The sequence below is a fragment of the Castor canadensis genome, chromosome 4 (genome assembly GCF_047511655.1).
Source record: "Castor canadensis chromosome 4, mCasCan1.hap1v2, whole genome shotgun sequence".
Lineage (NCBI taxonomy): Eukaryota > Metazoa > Chordata > Mammalia > Rodentia > Castoridae > Castor > Castor canadensis.
Window position 1 is genome coordinate 163734835 of NC_133389.1, and position 23226 is coordinate 163758060.

The 23226-nt window shown below is 36.8% G+C and overlaps 1 protein-coding gene across 12 annotated transcripts in view; it reads right to left on the minus strand.

Moving 5' to 3' along the window:
* Fn1 (fibronectin 1) overlaps positions 1-23226 on the minus strand; it is a 63796-nt gene that overhangs the window by 28917 nt on the left and 11653 nt on the right. For all 12 annotated transcript variants that reach the window (XM_020181664.2, XM_020181663.2, XM_020181662.2 and 9 more), the window contains exons 10-23: positions 22229-22381; positions 20558-20686; positions 19072-19215; positions 14823-14944; positions 11968-12145; positions 11627-11803; positions 10827-10955; positions 10531-10620; positions 9582-9776; positions 8588-8860; positions 6856-7122; positions 3124-3218; positions 1532-1703; positions 898-984 (exon numbers count right to left, since the gene is read on the minus strand). In XM_020181664.2, coding sequence (XP_020037253.1) covers positions 898-984; positions 1532-1703; positions 3124-3218; positions 6856-7122; positions 8588-8860; positions 9582-9776; positions 10531-10620; positions 10827-10955; positions 11627-11803; positions 11968-12145; positions 14823-14944; positions 19072-19215; positions 20558-20686; positions 22229-22381 — 2211 coding nt within the window. The remainder of the gene's footprint in view (positions 1-897; positions 985-1531; positions 1704-3123; positions 3219-6855; positions 7123-8587; positions 8861-9581; positions 9777-10530; positions 10621-10826; positions 10956-11626; positions 11804-11967; positions 12146-14822; positions 14945-19071; positions 19216-20557; positions 20687-22228; positions 22382-23226) is intronic.

Genomic DNA, 23226 nt, shown 5'->3' on the forward strand with positions numbered 1-23226 from the left:
ATAGATAGAAAATACTCAAATACATTTGTCTTTACTGAACACAAACAGACTTTTTTCTTATCATTGTTCCCTAAACAACCCAGTGTAATAACTACTTAAATAGAATTTGCATTGAATTAGGCATTACACGTAATCTAGAGATGATTAAAATTATATTGGAGATGTGCAGGTTATCAGCTAATTCAACACTATTTTATATAAGGGATTTGAGCATCTGCAGTTTTTAGTATATCCAATTCCCCATGAATACCAAGGGAAAATTGCATTTGTAAAACTTCAGTGAATAACAAACTTAGGATAACTCACAAAAGGAAAACTACATAGTATGATTTCAGCTATCTATTTGGCAACTTTTAACACACTTAAAAAAAAAAAAAAAAAAGGACCTTCCAAAATGCTTTTTCCTAGCCTCATGATTCCTTACAGCTGTATAAAGGCCTGCCTTTTTCCCAGTCTAACACATGATTGTTCTCTTTCCTGTGACTTAGGGTAAACATGCATCAAAACATCCTATGTGGGGCCAGGTGTGGTGGTATATGCCTTTAATCCCAGCTACTTGGGAGGTGAAGGTATGAGGATCATGGTATGAGGTTGGCCAGTGCAAAATTATGAGGCCTTATTTCAAAAAAGAAAGAAAGAAAGAAAACACTAAAAGCAAAAGGACTTAGAAAATGGCTTACATGGTAGCAAGTGAGAGGTCCTATCAAAACAAAACAAAGATCACCCTGTGTATTACTGTAGGGTGTAGACTCGTGTATTCCTATATTACTTATGGAAGCTGAGTACTTGGACCCTATCTTTGGACCCTGTCCTTCTTAGAAAAGAACACAATTTCTGAAATCTTTGTCTTGGGGGAGGTATTACATGTAAGTGCCATCAGGTCCATCCTAGACTTACCTGGCGTGGTGCTTCTCTCCCAGGAGACTGTAAGCACTCCAGTGTCAGGGTTTGCCTCTAGGTGCAAGTTTGTTGGTGGAGATAATGCTATGCAGAAAGAAAATTTTATATTACCAGTTAAAGCTAACACAAAACACTCGGCCTATGGAAAGTTTCTTTTTCTTCTTTCTTTTCTTCTTTCCCTCCCTCTATCCTTTGTCCCTTCCCTCTTCCTCCCATCTCTCCTTCCCTCCTTCCCCACTTCTCCTTTGCTTCCTTCCTTTTTTCCTTCCTTCTTTCTTCCTTCCTTCCTTCCTTTGATCCATCATTAAAAATATAAAATTATACTATGAAAACATGGTGGACAGTAATCCTTTGATACAGATTGTTTAGTATTGAATTTGCCAGTACTATTGAAATTCCTTCTACTTTGCCAGTTCATAAATATTCTCAACATGGAAAGAACACTTCTGATGCCATGGAGCATATGGCATGAATTGAACTTGCTACTCCAAATTCTGAAATAGCTAATAAGTAGAGATGGAATATTTCCTGTTTAGCATTCTCATAAGTAAGCAGTGATACTGATATTTTTTAAAAGTGAAAGTTTTAAAAACTATAAAATAAAAGAAAAAGGCACATGAACTCTTCTTACGTGTCACTACTCTGTTAATAATCGGTGGTATATCCCTCTCTTGCCCATCTCTCAGGACTTGGATGGTGTAAGTGTATTCCACGCCTGGAGTCAAGCCAGACACAACGATGCTTCCTGATTCAGAAGTCACTTCTCGGGGTGCTTCACCTCCCTGGCTTGGTCGTACACCCAGCTAGAAGGATGGAAATAAAGTCAACACAAAGGACAACTATTTCCAGAGCTATGTTACTATCAAGAGGTTGTGGTTATACTTTATATAATGTGAACTCCTTGGAAAAGCACAATGTACTTTTACTAGGGAATGAGTTGAGGACTTGCTTTAGCTCTATTTAAAAATTTCGTTAGAAGTTCCCTGTTTTGGAGGGCAAGGGTTGGAAAGGTACCTTCCAAAAGGGCATTAGGGTGGCTTATAATGGGAGCTTCTAGAGAAATGTCATCACGTATTGTTTTGCTGAACAAAGAACCTCCTAGTATAAACCAGAAATCCGCAGGGACTTCGTGTGACATGGTAATTAATTTCTATATTCTTTATGCTAGAAGAAATCCCCCTAGGTGCTCTCTATAACGAGTTATTCACAGTTAATTCACTTTTTTGTTGCCATTTAAAGGAACCAGCCCCTGTAGCACTTTATACTGAGAAAACACTACTGTTGAAGAAGTATGTTCCTAACTTCAACTGCAGAATGGTATCTTACAAGAGTTAAAATGAATGTGCCCAGAGTTTCAAATCCTTTTAAGACTGTATCAAAAATAGTAATACCATGTTATCAAACAGTATTCAACTCTAGAGAAATCCTTCATATGCTGTATGGCTTCTGAAAATCTGAATGGCACTATTAAGGGAAATTGAAAAGGTATATTGGCAATCTTCAAAAAGGCTCTTTATATTTAAGTAGCATATTTATATTTAAGTCATCAATATGGCCATTTGCATCTCAAAGAGGAAGTGATCTTTGATCTATTTTTTAAAATAATCACAGGGACTTACTTTTGATTTCCAGTCATAATAACTATTTCTTTCTCCACACCAAAGAAAAGAATTCTTCTAAACACATTCATTTGTATTCATCAACTCCCTAATATCATTACTTTAAAGAACATGACTCCAGTTATCTAAAGAGAAGACCTCAATCTTAACTTCTATTAAGAGATTCACCCACGGGCTTTAAACAAGTGGAGATGAAAGTGATCGGATGAAAATGTGATTTTTAAGTGACTCTGAGTTTAACAATCTCCCCTAAATTGGCTTCTGTAAATTCTTGACACCTATTTAGAACAACACATCAAATGGTGTTTTGCTATATTTTAAAAAAATGTACTTCCCTACCAGGGAGGGAAACAGAGAAAATAAAATAAAACAAGAAGTAGCAGTTCCATGTTAATATTTTCTTCTTGACAAAAGAGAAACGCCTTGGTCCATCCTTCCAGCAATTCTGTGGGGTTGACAAGTGCCTTGACCTCAAGGTTCTGAGGTACTAATAGGAGCAGGTAGCAAAACCCAGGTCTCCTGAACATCCTGTTTCCACCACATGTAGAAACTTGAGGGCATACCACATCTATATTACAAGAGATTAGGAACATCTGCAAATTACCTTAAAACCTATCCTTGGAGCCGGCGTCCATGTGATCACAATGGTGGTTTCGGTCACCTCTGTGTTATAAGGCGGAATGGAGCTTGTGGGTGGCACTGTGAAATAAACCAATGCATGTGATCAAATCTTGGAATGAGACAATTGCACAGCATGTGGATAAGAAGCATTTTTATCAAAAACATTAATTTAACCAACCAGTAAATGAAAAATGCTGCATAAGTTCCTTCACTGAGTGAAAACAGTATTTCTCAATCATTAATGTGCCACACAAATCACCTGAGACCTGGTAAAAACATGGGTGGTGTTCCTGTACCTATGTCCAACATGGTGCTAGGGAATCTTCATTTCTGACAAAACGGCAGATAACGCCAACTCTGGTCTGGAAATCATATGTGAGTAAAACAAGGGGCTAGATGATCTCAAAGTCCCTTTGAACTCCTTGGACTCCATGATCTGTCTTTTCATCATTGTTTGGACTTGAGTTTGGTGACAACAAATTTTCTTATCATCAGTACAAAATCCCTTATGAAAATGTACAACTGATCACCATAAACTGGTGACCATTTTATCTCTTAATCATTAACAGTGGTGAAATTATAGATGTAATATAAAAAAAATTAGCTTTCTGCTAAATTATTTTGTAACAATGGCCAATTATTTCTGGTGACAGTAAGAGAAACTCTAAACTGTGGATGCATTTTAAATTCTAAAGATTCATTCCTCAGACATGTGATTATTCATCCAAAATAATTATACTGCAGAAATTTTAGTGTTCTACCACTAGAATTAGAATTACCACAAAAGTTTATTTTGTATCTCCTAGCATCCTGACACCACTGTTAATTCTCTTAATGAAATACTACTTTAAAAAAATAGAGAGGGGACATGTATACAGAGTTAAGATACAACTTTGCAAATCTTGTTCTAAGTTTAGAAAGGTGAGGTCTCAGAAGCCAAGATGTCTGAGTTGGGTAAATTAAATGTTCAAGGGTTTCAAGTGCCTTAATAGCTCTGATTTATGCCTTCACAATTTCTTTCTCTTAATTTCCCAACCAAACTCCATTCCTGCTAGAAAATCTCTACCAAATGCATTTATACTAAATCATGAGTAGCTGGTGAGACAAAGAATTATCCTCCAGAGTCACACAAACAGGGATTAAAAAGTCTTCAGACCCCAGTCTCTATTCAGAACAGTCAATTATTTTTTTCTTTGCCATGTGGAAATTTAGACCCAACATTGCAATTCCACCATTTTTTTCAGTCTGGATTTTAATATCTCATTCTTATTTTTAAAATATGGTACGGGAAACATCAAATATATACGTAGGCTACTTTGTTGAGATTAAGGGAAGAACTAAAATATTGCTGATTTAATGAGCTATTTTATGCTATTTTGATGGCATTGGAAGTATCTAGGGTGGGTGACCCCAGTGCCTTCGAGTGCCTCTGAAATCATATACCATACACCTAGGCTAGTCCTGAGTGACCATTTTTAATGGCCCACAAGAAACAATTCAAAAAACAGTCAATTTCTTTCACTGAACATCTGTAAAAGCCGCAACTTTTTCACAAATTATATTCTCCTCACAAGTCCTGGGCTTTAAAACTGGGAACTTTCAATTGCTTGAGCCAGCGAGCTAAAAATCTTCCTAAGTTTAAGATGATACTCTCTGCCTGGGAAGCCCATTACAGGAAAATCACCAAACCACAAACCCACAAACTGATGTCAACAAAGGATGTGACTGTAAGCATGAGTTATGAGTTTTGGCAAGTCTTGTTAGGTGAAGAACAGCTTGGCTGTTAAAGAAATAAAATATGTCCTGTCAATAAGAGAGTAGGCTGAATTTTCCCCCAGAAATAGCTTATTCTCCTTACTTTTCTCACATTTGCTCTTAAGAATTTAGCATGAATTATAAAACTCAGAAGTTATTCCCAGCTTAGACAGTTAAAAAAAAAAAAGCTACAGAAACTCAAAGTAATTTCAAAAACATGCAAGCCCTGTTGATGTTTACAGCTAAAGGGAGTACTTGAAGTTCAAATAAAATTGTATGACTCCTTGTTTATGTTGGTTTATTCAAATCTAAGCGTGGTTTAGCTGTTTTCATTGTTATTTTTCCTCAATCATCAAATTTTTTTGAAAGTACACTGTGCAATACACCATCTTAATCAACCTTTATCTAATAAAACCAGTCTTACTATTTTACTTTAATGTTTAATGATAAATATCCAAAATGTATATCCAAGACCCCAAGTGCTTAAAATATCCTATACTGACCCACTCGACTTAATTATTATGATCATTAAAAATGCCTTCTTTTATAGACACAATCTTTAACCAAAAAAGAGGAATGAAAAAGACAACTATGTAAGACCACATTTAATTAAGAGATGAAAGACATCTGTTGAAAGGCTACATGCCCCCAAATCTCCATTCTAATTCACTGAAGGACATTTATAAGAAGTAGACTTTTACAAATAATATAGACATTAACTTCGGGAGAGAAGATTTTAAACTATCTCAGAACCATCTAACATGAAATAGCAAAATTTTAAAGTGAACTTTCTTGCAAATTAAAAGCAGACTTCATTTGCTTATGATTAACAATTATTTAGGAAAAAATCTTTACTGTCCAAACTTTATACAAGGGAGTAATTTTTGGTAAATTATGGACTCCTATGGGAAAAAGTTTATAAAGAATTTTGTTTGGAAAATAAATTCCAGAGTTATTTACAAACTAAGCATGTCAATTTTTTGTGAATGTTTTTGAACATCCATATTTTTAAATTAGTCAAAGAAGAAGACTTGTTGAAAGCTCTTGGAAAACGGCAAACTAGTATATGGCTATAGTAAATACTGGAAAAAGTGCTTCTATTAAGGGCTTCCATAATTTAAAATGTCAAGTTGAAAATAACAAATAATGTTCAGCTAGAAACAAGGAGTCTCATAACTGTGTAATGTAAATGGCATGTACTTACTAGAAACAGTGTGAACAGAGGCCTTTACTGTGATGTAGCTATGTAGGAGATTTAAGACCATTGCCTATAAAATGTTGAGAGAGGATAGATATGACCAAAAATAACTGTATTTTTTCTCTCTGGAATTTCAATAGTGTTAAAGGAAATTTTAAAAGAGGAAGAAGCTTTCCTGTTCTGTAGAAGCATCCAATGCTCTAAAGAAACCATTTCCTTCGTCTTTTCTATTACTTGATGTCCATCCAATCCAAAGGTAGTTTTTTTCTTCATGTATAACTGTCATTTGATGCTCAAAGTAATAGGATGGAGACATAGGTGCTGATTTTTTTTTATCTTAACTAGTATTTTGTACATTCATTTTATACCAGAGCATTCAATTGTTCTAGCAATATCATGCTAAAAACTTCGTTATCCAAAGTGCTGGCCTAGGAGGATGTAAAGAGTCTGAGAACATGCAAATTAACATACTGTTTCCTTCACCAAGAAAATCTTGCTTTAGAAAATGATCAGTCAAAGCAAAGAACATGTTTTGTGATGCACATTCTGGCAAGAGTTCCTGATATTGTGACAAATCAGTAATAAACACTTTATGGACCAGCAGCCAGGCCATGGACCACCTTTTAATAGCATTGCTTTAAATTATATACTAAGATTTTTAAGTTAACTTGAAAAAAAAAGGAAGAAGAACAGAAAATGTAAGTATCGTTAAGAACCTATGACATCACAAAAGCGGAAAAGACATTTAAAATTTCAGCTTACAAGTAGTAAAGACTCCAGTGGCTATGGGGCTCTGCTGGTTGCCTTTCACAGCTACGAGAGTTACAGTGTACTCAGATGCAGGCTGCAGATTCCGTACTGGGTACTTAGAGGCGGAGGGCCCCACATTGTACTGCTTGGGCTGGCCTCCTCGGGTTGGGCCCACAGTCAATCGGTACCCTGTTATCCGAGCCCGAGGTGGAGTCCAAGTCACCATGACAGTTGTGTCAGTTTCATTGGTAAACTGGAGGTTAGTAGGAGCATCCAGTTCTAGGAAAAAAAAAAGATAAAAATGTCAAGAAGTATTTAGATCAGTAATTATCACACTGAAATCCTAAAACTTGACTATTCTTATGTTTTCTCTCATTAAGTTTGAAACTAAAATAAAAGTCTAAGTCCTAGAAAAATTGAGCCCTTCAGAGACTTAGTGCTATGAAAAACTTTGCCAAAACTCTATATCAATTCTGAGAAATTGTTGACCTTTTTCACTTGACTATCATCTTTTGGAAAGTCTTATTTTCCAATAAGACTTTCCCATAATTCTCAGAAATAATAGTTACATTTTAGTGAATTTTTTTTAAGGCAAAAACAAATACTTGTGAACCCCACAATTTACTGTGCTCTGAGTCAAAAAGGTTAAGGGAAGAGGGACAAGCTCAATAAAATGGAGGCAAGGAGCAAGTTCCAGATGGATGAAAAGCAATATTCTATGCATTTGTTGAATGACTCATCCTTTGCTGGAGAAATAGAAGTTATTTTTGCATACTTCAGCTAAGACAATCATTACAATAATTACAACATACACTCTGAACCTCAGACTCACAGTAGGACACTGGTGAGATTGTGCTTTCAGAAAGAATCACATAAATTGTGGGTTTTCTTTTTGAGTATGATAGCTAGCAGTTTCCTTGTGGGAATGAGAGAAGCCAATTCCTATCTGTTAATTGACTGGGGTTCCCCACGGGATTTTAAAACACCTTTCAGATGGAAGAAACCTTCATAAGGCAGTCAAGTACAGAAAATGAGACCATGGATGCTGGAGTCAAAAAGGCATGTTGTAGAGCCACCTGTATCACTTCCTAGCTCTTGTGACCTCACAAGCTGCAGAATTTTAAAAGCCCTCAGGTTTTTCATACATCCAATAAGATAATGAGATTTTCCTTTATAGACTAGAATGAACATTGCGTATAAGGGTAATGCTTGTAAAGAACTGAGCAAATGGCCTGGTGGCCAATAATACTACGTGCTTACTCGTTTGTTTTTCTGGTGCTGAGGATTAAATCCAGGGCCTCATGTGTGCTAGGTAAGGCTGTACCACTGAACCAGCCCAGCAATTACCATTCTTAAATTCTACTATAAAAGTGTGAATAGCCTAATTTTAACTCTGATCTATACATTTAGTTACACCAAAAAAATACTCAAATTATTTGTACATATCTCCAACAGCAAAAGAAAAATTAGATTCTCTTAAATTCTCCATTCATAATACCACTCTAGTAGTACACATGTATTGGAAATGGATTACCATTTAGCTTTCATGGAACTTGTCTGAGTTTTGGTTCCATGTTTAATGTGATTTATGTCCATTGCACATTCCCCTATGAGCTGGGTTATTTTACTATTGCTAAGCTGGAAACCTTGAGCAAATGGCACGTTACTCTCCTTCACAGGTGAGACGAGAGTGGAGAATTTGGAGATGGGGGCAAAAGGACAGACAGGAAGGAGTAGGACATACTGGTCGTCTGCTGTGCTGTCAGAGGCTTGCTCTCTCTCCCATGGTTCACGGCAAAGACTTTAAAGTAGTATGTGACCCCAGGGGACAGCCCAGTGACTTCAGCAAAGGTATTTCTGCTGATGGGCAGTCTCTGCCCGTGCTCCCCAGGCAGGTTGACAGGGATCACATCCACACGGTAGCCGGTCACTGCACTATCAGGAGGTGTCCACATAATGGTGACCTTCACATCTGTTACTTCCACAAACTGCAGGTCCCTGGGAGGTGAGACTTTATCTAACAGACAAGAGACAACCGGTCATTTGCAATTCCCGTTGAAGATAATTGCTAAAAAGCCAGTTTCCTGAGTGTGTTAGGTACTTCTTAGAGGCACTCATTCCAAAGCAATGCTAACTTTTGTATCTTAATTCAGAAAATATGGGGTTTTTTTGCATAGATTCTCATAGTTGTACTGCTTATCTTATACTCTGAAATACATAGGTAAGCATGAGTTTCCAGTACAGGAAGTGTCTATTCAGAGTGGGAAATAAAAATAAAAGTAAACTTAACAAAACAAACAAATGAACAAACAAAAAAAACCCTCAAATTCAAGATAACTGAAGAAAAACTGTAGTTTTTTTTTATAATACTTAGGAGAAAAGGATGAAATGAATGACTCCTAAGCTTCTGGGGAAAAATAAGATTTGATGGTATCAGTTTTTAAACTAGAAAGGCCAATAGTTATCTTTGATAAGATACTTTATAATGTGGACATTTCAGCTGACTATCACAAGTTTGGGGGAAAATGAGTAAGATTACTTAAATGTAAGAACTGCTGACAGAGACAAAGCAGCCCTTCCTCAGAGACAATTCTCCTTTAGCCTAACACCTCCAGCCCTCCCAGGAGCCTAAAGAACGCAATGTACGAAGGCTTTGTTCTCCCACAGAAGGAGGTGAAAGCTGTAACCAGGTAAGCATTAAGGGATCAGACACTAGGGGAAGTGTCTTTTTAAGTTACCTGAACGTGGAACTCCAGTAGTTTCTTGTTGAATGAAAACAGGAGTGCTTTCCTGGTTTTCTTCCACAGCATAGATAGTGATGTTATATTGAACCCCAGGTTGCAAATCACTGAGGGTGACAGAGTTGGCAGTTTCCGGAAGGTTGAGTTCTGTACTACTGCCTTCTACTGATGGTGAATAGACTATTCTGTACCCTGCAGTTGCATGAGAAAGGTAAGATACACTGTTTAATGAAACAGAGAATAAATGAATAGTACACCCTCCCCTTTCTAATAACCCTTGGTATCTCATTTGATTAGTTAAGAGTTAGCAAGGTCTTTTTGTCTCTTTCATTGTTATCACTTATGATAATGACTATTCTGCACAAAGATAAAATTAGAACAGTCACACAATCCTTTTAACAATATTATCCTTAAAGTATCAAGAACCTTAATAAATGTCAATTAGAGAAGTCCTCGAGTGAAAGTAGTCACATTACGCTGATTTCTCGTCTTGAAACTCTGCATGATGGAAGCAATTAATGAACCAGACTGAACAGAGTTGTCTAGTACTGTCTGTGTCTTTTGAGAACTTCAATGATGAGGTTTGTCAAGGTAACTCAGTCCCCTCTTTGACAGGAAGGTATAGAGGGAGGTATTCAGGAATATTAATACCTGTGCCACCCTGGGAATGCTTGCTTCAATAAGTCAAAGAGCTGGAGCTGGCTTTACAGGTCCTATCTGTGTGTGTGTGTGTGTGTGTGTGTGTGTGTGTGTGTGTGTGTGTAGGAAGTTGGTAAAGTGAATTAGAGGGGAACTGATCCATAATAAAGTAGAGTGGAAAGATCTGAACACACACATACACATAAATCTCTAACAATTATGTGGGAGATCCGTAGTCAGAATCTGTTCCCTCCACACCTGTGACATCAAGATTAACATAGAAGCCAAAGCACAAGGTTCAACCAACCTGTGATGGGTGCTTGGGGTCGACTCCAGCGAACAACAATGGAAGTATCATCAACTTGGTCCACAGTAGGGTCGGGAGGAGCATCAGGTGCTAACACAGAGTAAAAGGAGAAAGTGAGAACTGTAGTTGCTACCAGTCATGCTTTACAGAAAAAGAATTTTTTTCCTATTTTTTTTTTGAGACAGGGTCTTACAAATAGTCCAAGCTAGTCTTGAACTCAATCAAGATCCTCCTCCCTCAGCCTCCGAAGTGTAGGAAAAAAAAGATTCTTGGAGTACCATGTAGCACACATATACCTGTTGTCTGTGAAGTAGACAAGATCAAACTCTGCTTTCCTTCTTCAGATATCTGATAGACATTGACAATGTATTTGCGGCCAGGAAGCAGGTCAGGAATATTCACAGAAGTGGCTGTGCTTGGAAGATCTTTAAAATAAAAAAGAAAGGTTACTAGCCAGACCAAGCCAATGCCTCTACAACCTATTAAAAAAAATTATGTTCATGAGGGAAAAAGACTAGAAGGAAGTGTACTAACAAATAGCCAGCAATTATCAGTGCACTATGGAATAGTTCTTTTATCTTCCAAATTTTCTCTCTAAATATGTGTAATTTTTATAATCCACCCCTAATTTTTTATAAACAGCACTCCATAGTTAGAAGTCAGGGTAGCAGCAATGGTTGGAAGGCGATGGGGTGGTAGGAGAGTCTTTATCTTGATCTGGGTACTGGTCACACAGTTGTGTGCAGTAAACTTTTTAAAAGTTCCTAGCCATAGGAATTTGGAAAGCATATATTAAGGTGCTGTGCGCCCCTAAAAGCTAACATTGTCAGCTGCAATCCTCATACTGGTAATCACTTCCATGAAGAAAATAACTGTTTATAGACCTTTGCCCAGACCAAGGCATAACGCAGCAGCATCAGGACCAGAACAGTGTGAGGGGACTCTTAATCCAGGATGGTCTAGAAAGGGCCAGCTCCTTCCTTCCTTTTATGGAAGGACCTTCTTCAGTCTAAGCTGTAGACTAGCTCCAGAGACTAGCTCCTTTTTGGGAGAGGACATCTGTCAACAGTTCTTCCAAACCTGTCATTCAGCTCACCAAGGTACTGAGGTTCGTCACCCTCCTCACTCAGTTCATACTCCACCCGGAATCCTGACACAGTGTCAGAAGCTGAGACCCAAGAGACCACAAAGCTGCTGGCGGTGATTTCAGTCACAGATTCAGAAGTGGCCACAACAGGAGAAAAGGGTGTTGTCTCTCCTGTCACAGTGTTGCCTAGAGCATCACAGAAAAGGAAAAGCAGACCTTCAGTTGTCTAGAATGTTCACAATGTCGTTATTTTAAAAATGCAAGTGCATTCAAATTGATAAATAGAGCACTCCTGAGAGGAACCCAAGTCTGCACAACGAGGATCCAGCCCCAGGATTCTGGGTACGTACTGGTCACAGGTGTGCTGGCACTGGTGGTGAAGTCAAAGCGTGTCACCTCTCTATGGCCGTACTGCTGGATACTGATGAGCTGCCCCTCATATATCACACCTGGGGTCAAGCCTTTGATGGTGTATGAGTTTAAGTGGCCTGGAATAGTAGCATCCTTCCAACGGCCCACAGAATTTTTCTGGAAATTGAAATTAAAAGAAAATACCACACAAATGTTTATGAGGATGAACATTCAGAGATGATGTTCTACAATCTTCCAAGAAAAAGAGGGACCTTTGCTGCTCCATTCTGCAGGAAGGTCCTGGAGAAATGGAATCATGTCAGGTTCCTGAACCTGAGTATGCTGATTATTATTATTATTTTTTTTTTTTTTGTGGTACTGGAGCTTGAACTCAGGGCCTTCACCTTGAGCCACTCCACCTGCCCTTTTTGTGATGGGTATTTTTGAGATAGGGTCTTGTGAACTATTTGCCTGGGCTGGCTTCAAACCTTGGTCCTCCTGATCTCTGCCTCCTGAGTAGCTAGGATTACAGGCGTGAGCCACTGGCACCTGGCCTGAGTGTGTTGATTTTAATAATTACTGATAGAATGAATAGTTGTTGTTAGTTTGCCACGTGCCATGCTCGGCACTGTTTTGCTTGCTTGTTCCCACTAATCTTCATCATCCAGCCTCCTACCCAAAGGTGATGGTATTATTGCTTCCATTTTACAAGTGGTACTGCAATTTGAGCTCAGGGCCTCACGTTTGCTAGGCAGGTGCTCTTACCACTTAAGCCTTCTGCCAATCCATGAACACCTTTCCTTTGGACAGATTATTTACTTAATAGCAAGACCCTAGGTTTTCCCTCTCCCTATTTTTTCACAGCAGAGATAAGTTTCTCTCTAAAGTGGGAAAAGGCCACACAGTCTGTCTTTTAACTTGGTGAGACACTTCTAGGTCTGGCCTTGCAAAAACATCCAAAGGCATAATATTGCTTTGACTCAGACCCTGGAGCTTCACACACAAGGCTCAATGGGTCTGGTTTTGTGACTCACTCTTGGAAATGAACCATTCTTTCAAGAGTGGTTAGCCAACTTTAGAAAAGACCATGGAAGAATGTGATTTCAGTTTATTTAATCTTTTGCTTCCAGTTTTCATTTTCATATCCTGTCCATTAATGTGACTTCATTAATATGTCACAGGTCACAAAACTCATTGCAATAGAATGAGTGGAAAAGAAACTCTGACTTCAAACAAGATGGAATCCTTTTAAGTGTAAATATTCTAAAGCAGTGTAAGTATCAAAATACATTTTTTATGCCCAGTAAATTTTTTCATGTTGTCCAATCAACCAGTTTGTCTATAATTTGAGTGTTCAAGTGCCTATTTATATTTTGGGGGAAAATGAAAGTGATCCTAAGTACTCTTTAAATTTAAATTTTAACCCAAAGACACTGTAAGAAATTTTGAAATTAGTCATTGCAATTAGCTCCAAAGTAGCAACAAACTGCTATACACTGTGAGCTTTTCAGTTAGCTATCAGAAGAAAAAGCAGCAGAGAATAAACTCAGGTGGCATACATTAAGAAAAAAACTGAAATCAGAGAATAAGAGGGCAGAACAGGTTTTACCCAGAATTGGGGATGGGGGAGGTGGCCCAAACAACGTATACACATGTGAGTAAATGTAAAAACGTTTAAAAAAAAGAGAGAGAGAGAAACTGAAATTCTTTAGTTAAAAATCTCAAAGAAGTTTATCAGTGCCACTCTTTGAAAAATTTCCAACTCAATGTATATTTTATACCTTTATTGTCTCCATTTATCAGAAATAAGTTTAAAGTAAATAAAATTGGTAATAAGATGAAAAGATGAGAGACAGAAGGTACTGGAGGAAAAGTCACTGGTACGGTTGACAAGCATTGCCAGATATCAATGTCTGCAACTGATTGCTCACTGAAAACATTACACAAGTGGGAGAAAGAAGACAAAGAATGATTTTAACAGCTTGAATTTTTCCAGAAGAGTTTAAATTCAACTGCATGAGTTAGTCAAATGTTTTTGGTTTTAGATTGCTTAGAATGTGATGGCAATGATTAAAAACAGGCATTTTTCTCCTGTGTCTAAAATAGTGTTTCTCAAATTATGTCATGAACTTTGGAGTTATAACAGAGCAGGTTTCAGAAGAAAGACAAACTTAAAAGACTAAAATCTTTCTAAGTATGACTCCTTCAATTTCAAGACACAGAGATAATCTCAGAACTCATTCTTTAAAACAAAGCAACTGTCATTCCACATTGGCACTTCTCTCCCTTTACCTCTTTCCGTTCTGTCTAAATCATTTCAAAGGACAAAAGTAAAGTTTTAAAAATGATCTCTTAAGAAGTGAAGCCAAAGAGAAAAATAGTTTAACTTATGAAAATTATACCAGTAATTTTTCCCTTTCATGGAGTTGCAAATCAGAAAATTAGATTCTCTTCCCACATTGGGTGAGAATAGTTGTAGCATTACTATTCCTAGATTCTTGCTAAGAAGATCTTTCTAACATAAAGATCTAATTTCTGAAATTCTTTTCTTAACATCTATATCCCAAAGATGCTATTTTTTCAAGCATGAATTCAATTTAAATGCATTATGTGCAGCATTATAGAAAGGTAACCATTATTAAATACTCACATGTGTTGAACAAAGATCTAATTTCTTCTATACTAACCAAATCTACATATCAATTTAAGTGACCACATAGTGGTTGGTCATTAAGAAAATATAAATACTATTTAGATAGGTAATCAGATCTGTTGGCTGAAAAAAAAAAATCCACATCATAACCTGTGAAGGCCAGGAGCCTCAACATTCCAAGGGTTCTAAGATGATACTCACAGGTCTCCACCTAAGAATGTACTTAGTGATGTGAGAGGGCTCTGGTGCATTCCACTGGATGGGGTGAGAGTTGGGCTGGCTGGGGGTCTCAGTAATAATTACTTGGACAGGACCAGTTGTACCTAAAAATGAAAATGGGGGATTTGTTTATGTTGGGTATTCATTCACTTCAGGTTAAAATTTAATCTACATGGATGGCCATCATTAAGGAAAGTTTGTTTATCAGTAAATACGAGTACAATACAAATGACTGGGCTTACTTAATTAAACCTACCTAAACCTTTTACATTTTGACATTGGAAATCAATGCAACAGATGCTTTTGTGCTAATAACTATTATTTGTCCCATGAGAAATACAAGGAGAATTTGTTTATTTAAAAAAATTTAAAAATTTAAATGTCTCTTAGCCTGCTTTCTTTTTCTCTATTTTCAAAGTAAGAATTACTAGACAATTGTGAAACCACACTAACACAAACCATGCAATTCATAATGCAAACTTCACTTACTGATTACATTAAGCCTCTTTTAAAGCTAATTCTCATTTGGGGAGGTTTTCATCAGGAATGAATCTACTAAGAGGGAAACAACATTCCAAAGGCTGTACGATATGATGCAAAACAAACATTTCTAAACAGGTTAGAAACTAGGACAAATAGACAAAGCTAATAATTAAAGACCCAGTTTTATTTCTCATCAGTTTAAGTATTCTATTGGTTTGGGAAAAGAAGTCTAGTTTTACTTTTAATCAAGAAGCATGCTTTAAAATCACATCATTAGTCAAATATTTTTTTAAAAGTAGTTACCAACCGAAATGACATTCCGAAGTATATACTAAATTCAATATTTGTCACATCTTAAAAGATACGACTGCTCACAAATTTTAAATATGTATTGGATTCTTTTGTTTTAAAAAAGGCAAAATAAGGGAAGGAGTCAATTTTTTAATGCAGTAGACTCCATTTAGGATAATAATGAAGCAGCTGAAAAATTTATGTTTATAATAGAACAGAAAACTATTTTTCCTCAAACAGTACATTCTTTATAATGACAATCAAAGTTTATTTGTACTAGCTCCTTGTAACAACCTTTCCAAGAATTTCTCACTGACATTATCAGAGCAATATTTTGTATGTTTAATCAGGCACTGCTCTAGACTATTAACAGATTTAAGCTTTCTGAAAGCTCTTAGGGAAAAGATAGATTTAAAAACTTAATTATTACCTATCTTAGCCATTAAATTATCTTTTAAAGTTTTCTGTAACAGAACAACTATGTAACTTGTGGACCTCCACGGACTCAAAGATGCTAGAATAATATATTCACTTCCACAATGAGAAGAATTCAAAGTCCAAGACTATGAAATAATCTTTGAATCTTAATTTTATTAATGCACACACTTCCAAGGCACATGAATGTCAAAACTCACATGGCAGATTCTCAGTTTTCTATTCTAAAATGGCATGTATTTCACAGAACATGCAGGATGCTTGTTTTAATCAACTGACCCTCTTCAATCATCCCTTTTGTTCATCAAAATTTTCACAGAAACGATTTTTACAAGATAAATACTTAAACAACACTTTAGAGATTTAAAATTTAAAGCACTAAAGTGCTTCCACATAAATCAGCAAAAATAGGAGTATCAGGTCTTAAAGTCATTTCTAATAACCCACATAAGGTTGTTTAAATATTGGTCCTTTAAAAAATTCTACTATAATATATTAAAGGTAAGAAGATACCTAACATGCATTTTATTTAGTGTGCCAATAATTTTGAGGGAGAAAAGTTTATGATGGTTAAATGTCTATGAAAAGTAAGTTCTAAAAGGACAATAAAAATGACCTTCACTGTCTACTCTTAAGACTATTCACACTCTTATGTCCACAAGGACACAAGGAGGGTGACCAAGGGGAAGGAAGGGAAAAAGAAAGAAGCCACTACAAAACTACAGAAGCTTCTTTTTCTTCATAAGATTTCAGCATGGGTCTAAACTTCCATCTTGTGAGAATTTAGGCTTACACAAGCCATCTTTAAGGGAATTGTATTAAACAGCAATGTTTAGCCCAAGCAGGTCAAACTCATGATCCTCAGCCTCTTGAGTGCTATGATTATAGGGATGGACCTCCATACCTGGCTTGATAATACTTTTGATATTGATTAACTGGCCTAACTTTTCAATTAACTTTTCTGCCATATTCTAGCAATAACCACTATGAAATCTTTACAATCTTGTTGAGTATGACCAAACTAATAATAAACTAGTAAGAAAAGATATGATACAATGTCTACACTTTCAAAATCAGTTTAAAATAAGGTCAAATGAGTAATTTCCAGTAATGATGACCCTGGAGAAGTTAAACATTCATGATTTTTTGACTCAGTCCTTTTTTCTCTAATTTGCTGAGAGCTGTGCTTTCCTAGTTGCTATTGACAAACCAAATGCTTCTTATCTTTTGTTAGTTTGAACAACTCTATCAACTCCTCTGTAGGAAGAGCAAACAGGGCAAGGCTCAGAGCCAATCTATTGATAATCTGTTGTTCCTTTGTTCTTTCTTTCCACACTCTTAAAGCCCCCACACTAAGCATGATCCATTAAGCAAACCAGACAGACAGATAGATAAGAACCAAACAGCATGTCTGAGGTCAGGCACCCAGCTCCTCTCTCTGATATCTCTTCTGTGCTCAATGGGCTTTTGCTGTTGTTCTTTTTAGAAAGTAGGAACAAAGTCAATAGTTGTAAAACTCCAACCAGGGACTCCTTCCCTTCCAGATTATTGTTTCTCTAACAGGTTTGCCTCAGTGCTCCCAGCAAGAGCTACATAAATAAGCTTATTTTAAAAGAGAAAAAAGGTCTCAAGAGAAAATAATTCTCAACAAATTGCCATACCAATAGCAATCATAAATATGGAAATAAGAGAGTATTTCTTTAACACTTCTAACCTTTAACTGCATCATTTTAAAAACCACTATCCAACCCAATTACATACTTTCAGAATTTATAGTACTTCTGAATCAGATTTAAAACAATATTAAATTTAAAAACTCAGTGATTCCTACATCTAAATTCACCAAGAAATACAACTTAAAAGGTAGGTCAATCTGTGTCATAAGCCTGTGAAAGCAAAGCCACTTTCCCCAGCCTTCACAGTGTATAAGGGTTGGGAAGAGTAGGATCTTCCAAGTTCATACAAAGGATGCATGTGGGTGGGTGGTATTTAGGATCACAGATTGTCAGAGTGTTAGAGGTGGGAAGCACTAAAAGGTAATTAGCTACTGTCTCCCTATTTTACAAATGAGGAGGTAGAGGAATGAAGCTTTACCGGCATATTCAGAGCTGGAACCTAAGCTTTGGCTAACATTGCTTTAGACCAAAAGGCTCCCATGGCTTGTTCTCTGTGGTAGTGCATCTTTTACCATGTTATGGAGTGAATGACTTAACTTCTGCCACATGGCAGATTTTGACACTTCTAAAATTTTTTGCCTCTGAATGTAGGCCATGGTTTATGTCTAAAGTTAATAGATTATCTATTTGCATCCCAGTAGTTGCTCAACTAACTTCTGTCTAATAAGACGTTCTTAATTCAACATGCTTCATTATAATCACTCACTGAATTTTAATTTCATTTTTTCCCAGAAATGTATTAACACCTACAGCTAGGCATGATGTCTCTTTGACCTGAAAAAAATATCAAAAAACATTTGAGGGTGTTTGAACTGTGTAGGCAGAGTTGACCAAGTTACTCAACTCTTGGCCCAGGATACTTTGTTCCACATTCAAACTCATCAAACAAACAAATGAAAAGTTTGACACGAAGAGGGCTTTGATGACATGGTGAATTAATACATGCTCCATTTTATATTTCATATCCTCTCTCTATCCAATTTCTCTGTTAAGAATCACAATATAGAACCTCAATCCTTTACTCCCAGAATAACTCACTACACAGTTCTTATTTCCACGTATGGATATAAGATGAAATTACCTGAGTGTTTTAAGCTAACAGAAGGTTCCATAGTATAGGAAACAAAATTATAAACATGTACCCTTCCTAGCTTCCCATACCTTTTGCTTAATGAGAGAAGAAAGGAAAATCATCTTAATCAAAAATTCAACTGATTATTGGATAGCAATATGAAAAGAGGAAGGTCAAGAGAGGGCCCCAAGTTAGGCCTGAGTATTAAACACTGGTGTTGCCCTGTTGTTATACCCATCAACAGTTCTTAATAAGCAATCTCGCAGCTGCTTACCGGGATAGGTCTGTAAAGGTTGGCAGTGCCACTCCCCAATGCCACGGCCATAGCAGTAGCACTGGTATCTGACACCATGCACATATTTCTCCCATGAGTCTCCAATTTGATAAAATGTCCGGGTTTCTGAATCCTGGCATTGGTCTAGAAAATATTACAAGCAAAAGATAAAATTGCCTTGCAGACTTAAAACTACAGACTTAATTTCAGCATACATTCTCAAATTTGAATAGAAATTTGCAACTGTTCTTATAAAAACATGTTAAATTTTATTTTTTTCTTTTGGAGCATTAGGGTTTGAACTCAGGGATTCATGCTTGCAAAGCAGGAACTCAACCACTCAAGCTACACCTCCAGTCCATTTTGCTCTGGTTATTTTGGAGATGAGGTCTCACAAACTGTTTGCCTAGGCTGACCTTGAACTGTGATTCTCCCAGTATCAGCTTCCCAAGTAGCTAGGATCACATGTGTGAGCCACCGATGGCTGGCTAAAATAATGTTTTGTTCACATCCTTACAGGAAAATTAGTAAAAAACATACCCATTGGAAGAGGTATTTAGTTTCCTAAAAAAAAGATAATTTATTTTTTTTAATGTTTGCCATAGCTTTACTCATAATTATCAAAACTGGGAAACAACCAGGATTCATTCAATAGATTAATGAACAAACTGGTACTCCCATGCAATGTTAATTAGTTAAAAGGATAGCATTTCTAAATAAAAATGTAACAAGACTTCATATATATTTATAATCTGAATATTAACTTGAAAAAATTACATATTATAACTTATCCATATCAATGTGATTCAACTTACTATTTGAATAACAAGGGGAAAAGCTGCAATAATTTCACTTTACCTTCTTCAAAATTCAGAGGAGCTGATTTTATGTAGTTAATTAGATTTTAACTATGAGTAAATGCTAACCAGCTTCTAAGAAAACCTCATAGTCCCTCTCAGCTTTGGCAATCTCAGGCCAAACAAATCAGTACAGTTTGTGTTCCCAGTGAACAACTTGCCTCTTTCAGCAAAGGGATATTATTGAATTATCTTAAACTCTGAAGAGCTGGTAATGCAGCTCTTTTAAGGCTGAACCTCATTCTTTTTTTTCAGTTACACTGTAAAGGGCAGCCAAAACTAGTGTTTCAGAGGTAGGTATTTACTGGCATAATCCTTTGCCACATAACTGTAAAAACAAAGGAAAGTTCCTTTTCCTAACATGACTATCATTATGATTCAGAACCAAAGAACTCCACTCAACTAAAGTAATCCTGCATTTGTCACCAAATCCAGCAAACATCAGATGATTACCACTATTAAGATTCTATCTTGGTCTGCAAAGACAGAAAAGATTTTGCAAAACTCTGCAAACAACTGAGCCAAGTCTGGAATGAACTTCAGTCACACAGCAACAGAGAGTATTCCTTATCTGAAAATGGCTAATTACTCTCCATATTCAAAGTCACCCAGAGAGAGGGGCTACTTACCAACGGGGTCACACTTCCATCTGCCGCGGCCCTGACCGAAGCACGTACAATTCAGCATGTGCCCCTCTTCGTGACGCTTGTGGAATGTGTCGTTCACATTGTAAGTGATGTCGTCCACGATGCACTGGTCTGTTTAGGAGACAGTTGGATGGGTGAGGAACTTTTCAAGTGTCACTGATGCAATGAAAGAAATCATACTTTTCCAACATAGAGTTATTCCACTTGGTTACCAACACCCTCTGCTAAAATAACTTACCTGCTTCTCAGAGTCCAGTCAATAACACAATTCACCACTACCCCTACCCCCAGTATACACAAATAATGGGGTAAAATACAACTTCCTGTGAAAAACCAATTTGGAAACAAATGCACCTCTGTAGCGTTCTTGCTTAGTTGGGAATTTCCTTTAGATCTCTGCTTGTTATAATAATGTGATTAAACATATTTATACAGCACCCAGCACAGTGTTGCAGTCTGGTCTCTGGAATGGGGAGGAGGAGATACTGGATTTGGGGAATCAAATGATATCTATAGAATTTGTGTAAAACTAAAAAAAAAACAATTCTGTCCATTCTGTTCTTCACTCTCTGAGAGATCCTAAGGAAATTACTTTCCCTGTTTGGATTTCAGCTTCCTCCTTTCAAAAATGAAATGTTCTACACACCTTATTAAGGTTCCTTTCAGTTCTGCAACATCATATATAATTACATTACTCCTGGATCATTTCCGCCACAAAAGGAGCAATTTCAAGCCAATATCTACAGACTAGCTATGTGGAGTATTTGTTAACTCAGAGTTCTACCCAAATATTACTTTTCAAATCAAAGAAATGCAAAACTAAAATAGATTTAATAAATCAACAATTCTTCATCATATACATATGTTATGTATATTGGGGTTCACAGGGGGAAACTAATCTGAACAAAGGAATTTAGTCTCTCTACATATTTGTCTTCTTAAATTTGGATCTGCAAGGATCTCATTTTTGAATTGCAGGATTTTTTTTCTTTATAGAAAAAAAAGTGATCTGATCTTTTCTAGAATCCAGGGCATAATCTAAACGTAAAAGTATAAAATTTTGGTGTTTTTTTCTTTGCCTTTGATCTTCTTTTTGGTTCAGCCTAAGTACTTACATCCTGGAAATGTTTCAAAGACCCAGAATTGCTGTGCCAGCATTTTTATTTATTTATTGGCAATAAATTGGTCTTTGAACTCAGGGCCTCACACTTGCAACGCAGGTACTCTAATCCCTTGAGCCACACCTCCTTTTTTTTCTTTTAATTATTTTTTCAGATAGGGTCTTACATGCTTGCCTTGCAATCTGTGACCCTCCTACCTTTGCCTCCCACATAGCTAGGACCACAAGGGTGCATCATCTTATTTGAGATGATGGTGCCTGACTTATTTGAGATAGAGTCTAGCTATCTCTTTGCCCAGGCTGGCCTGGAACTACAATCCTTCCAATCTCTGTCTACTGAGAAGCTAAGATACGGATGTGAGCCACCGTGACAGCTGCGCCAGAAGTGACAAAATTCTCCAGCACAGTAAGCTATTCGAGTGGCATTGCATACTTTTTCCTCTGCTTTTGGAGAAGTACAAGATTTCACATGAAAGTCTGTCTCTCTGTACGTTTTTGCTCTTTCAAATGCTTTCATTAATAAGCCAGCATACCTCGGAGTTGGGAGTAGGCAACACACGTCCATTCTCCACGACCGTTCCCTACACATGTGCACCTCATCATGTGACCCATGTCATGCTGTTTATCCCACTGGTCTCCAATACGATACATGACTCCTTCATTGGTTGTGCAGATTTCCTCATGAGCTGTTTGGAAATGTACAAAAAGTACATTCGATCACAAGGTCCAAATGGATTTAAGTGCAATATTTTACCAGTCCAGTTAGGTTACCTCAAGAGCTCTCACTTGTAAAGAAGTCTTCATACCTCAAAAACATCTAAGTGCTACTAGGCAGAAGAATTGCATCTAAGTGCAATTTTGAGGGAGAAAACATAGCCTAAAGGTGAAGTGTGTTGTAGGAAATAATTACAAGAAGGGCCAGGAGATGTTCAATGCAGATAATATCTACACATTCACTCAAAGGCTTCAGATTGTTCTAGAAGCCTGGATTTGCTACTGCCTTGTAACTTTTTCTAGTTCCAGTTTATTCTAATTCAAAGAAAAACGATGTGTTTGGCTATAGCACTGTAAGCAAAAGTGAGTTTTCTTTCAGAAACCAATGTTATCTTTTGTCGAAATGAGAGAAATAAAAGTATAAGTAGTTTCCTTGCCTCTTATCACACTTGAGTATTGGTTCCTCTTTCTCCACTCAGGTATACTGGAGAATTAAAAACAAATTCCCTACTTGTTAGAAAATAAATTTTCTCCCTTGTTTTGATCACTTTGGTACTTAATAAAAAGTGATAGAGTTATGTCAGTCAAACCAAAGTCATGTGTTAATAACTCTTAAGTCTGTGACTGCAGCAGACAGATTGCTTTAAGCCACTTGGGTGTGTGTTTTTTACAAAAGACAAAGTTGTTGATTTTTATTTCCAGATTTATAAAAAATAATTTGATTGTTTTTATGCAGTTTTGATACTAAATCACATCAGTGGAATTTTAAAAACATATCAATAATTATATAATTATATAGTCTTCAGTTCTTACGTGT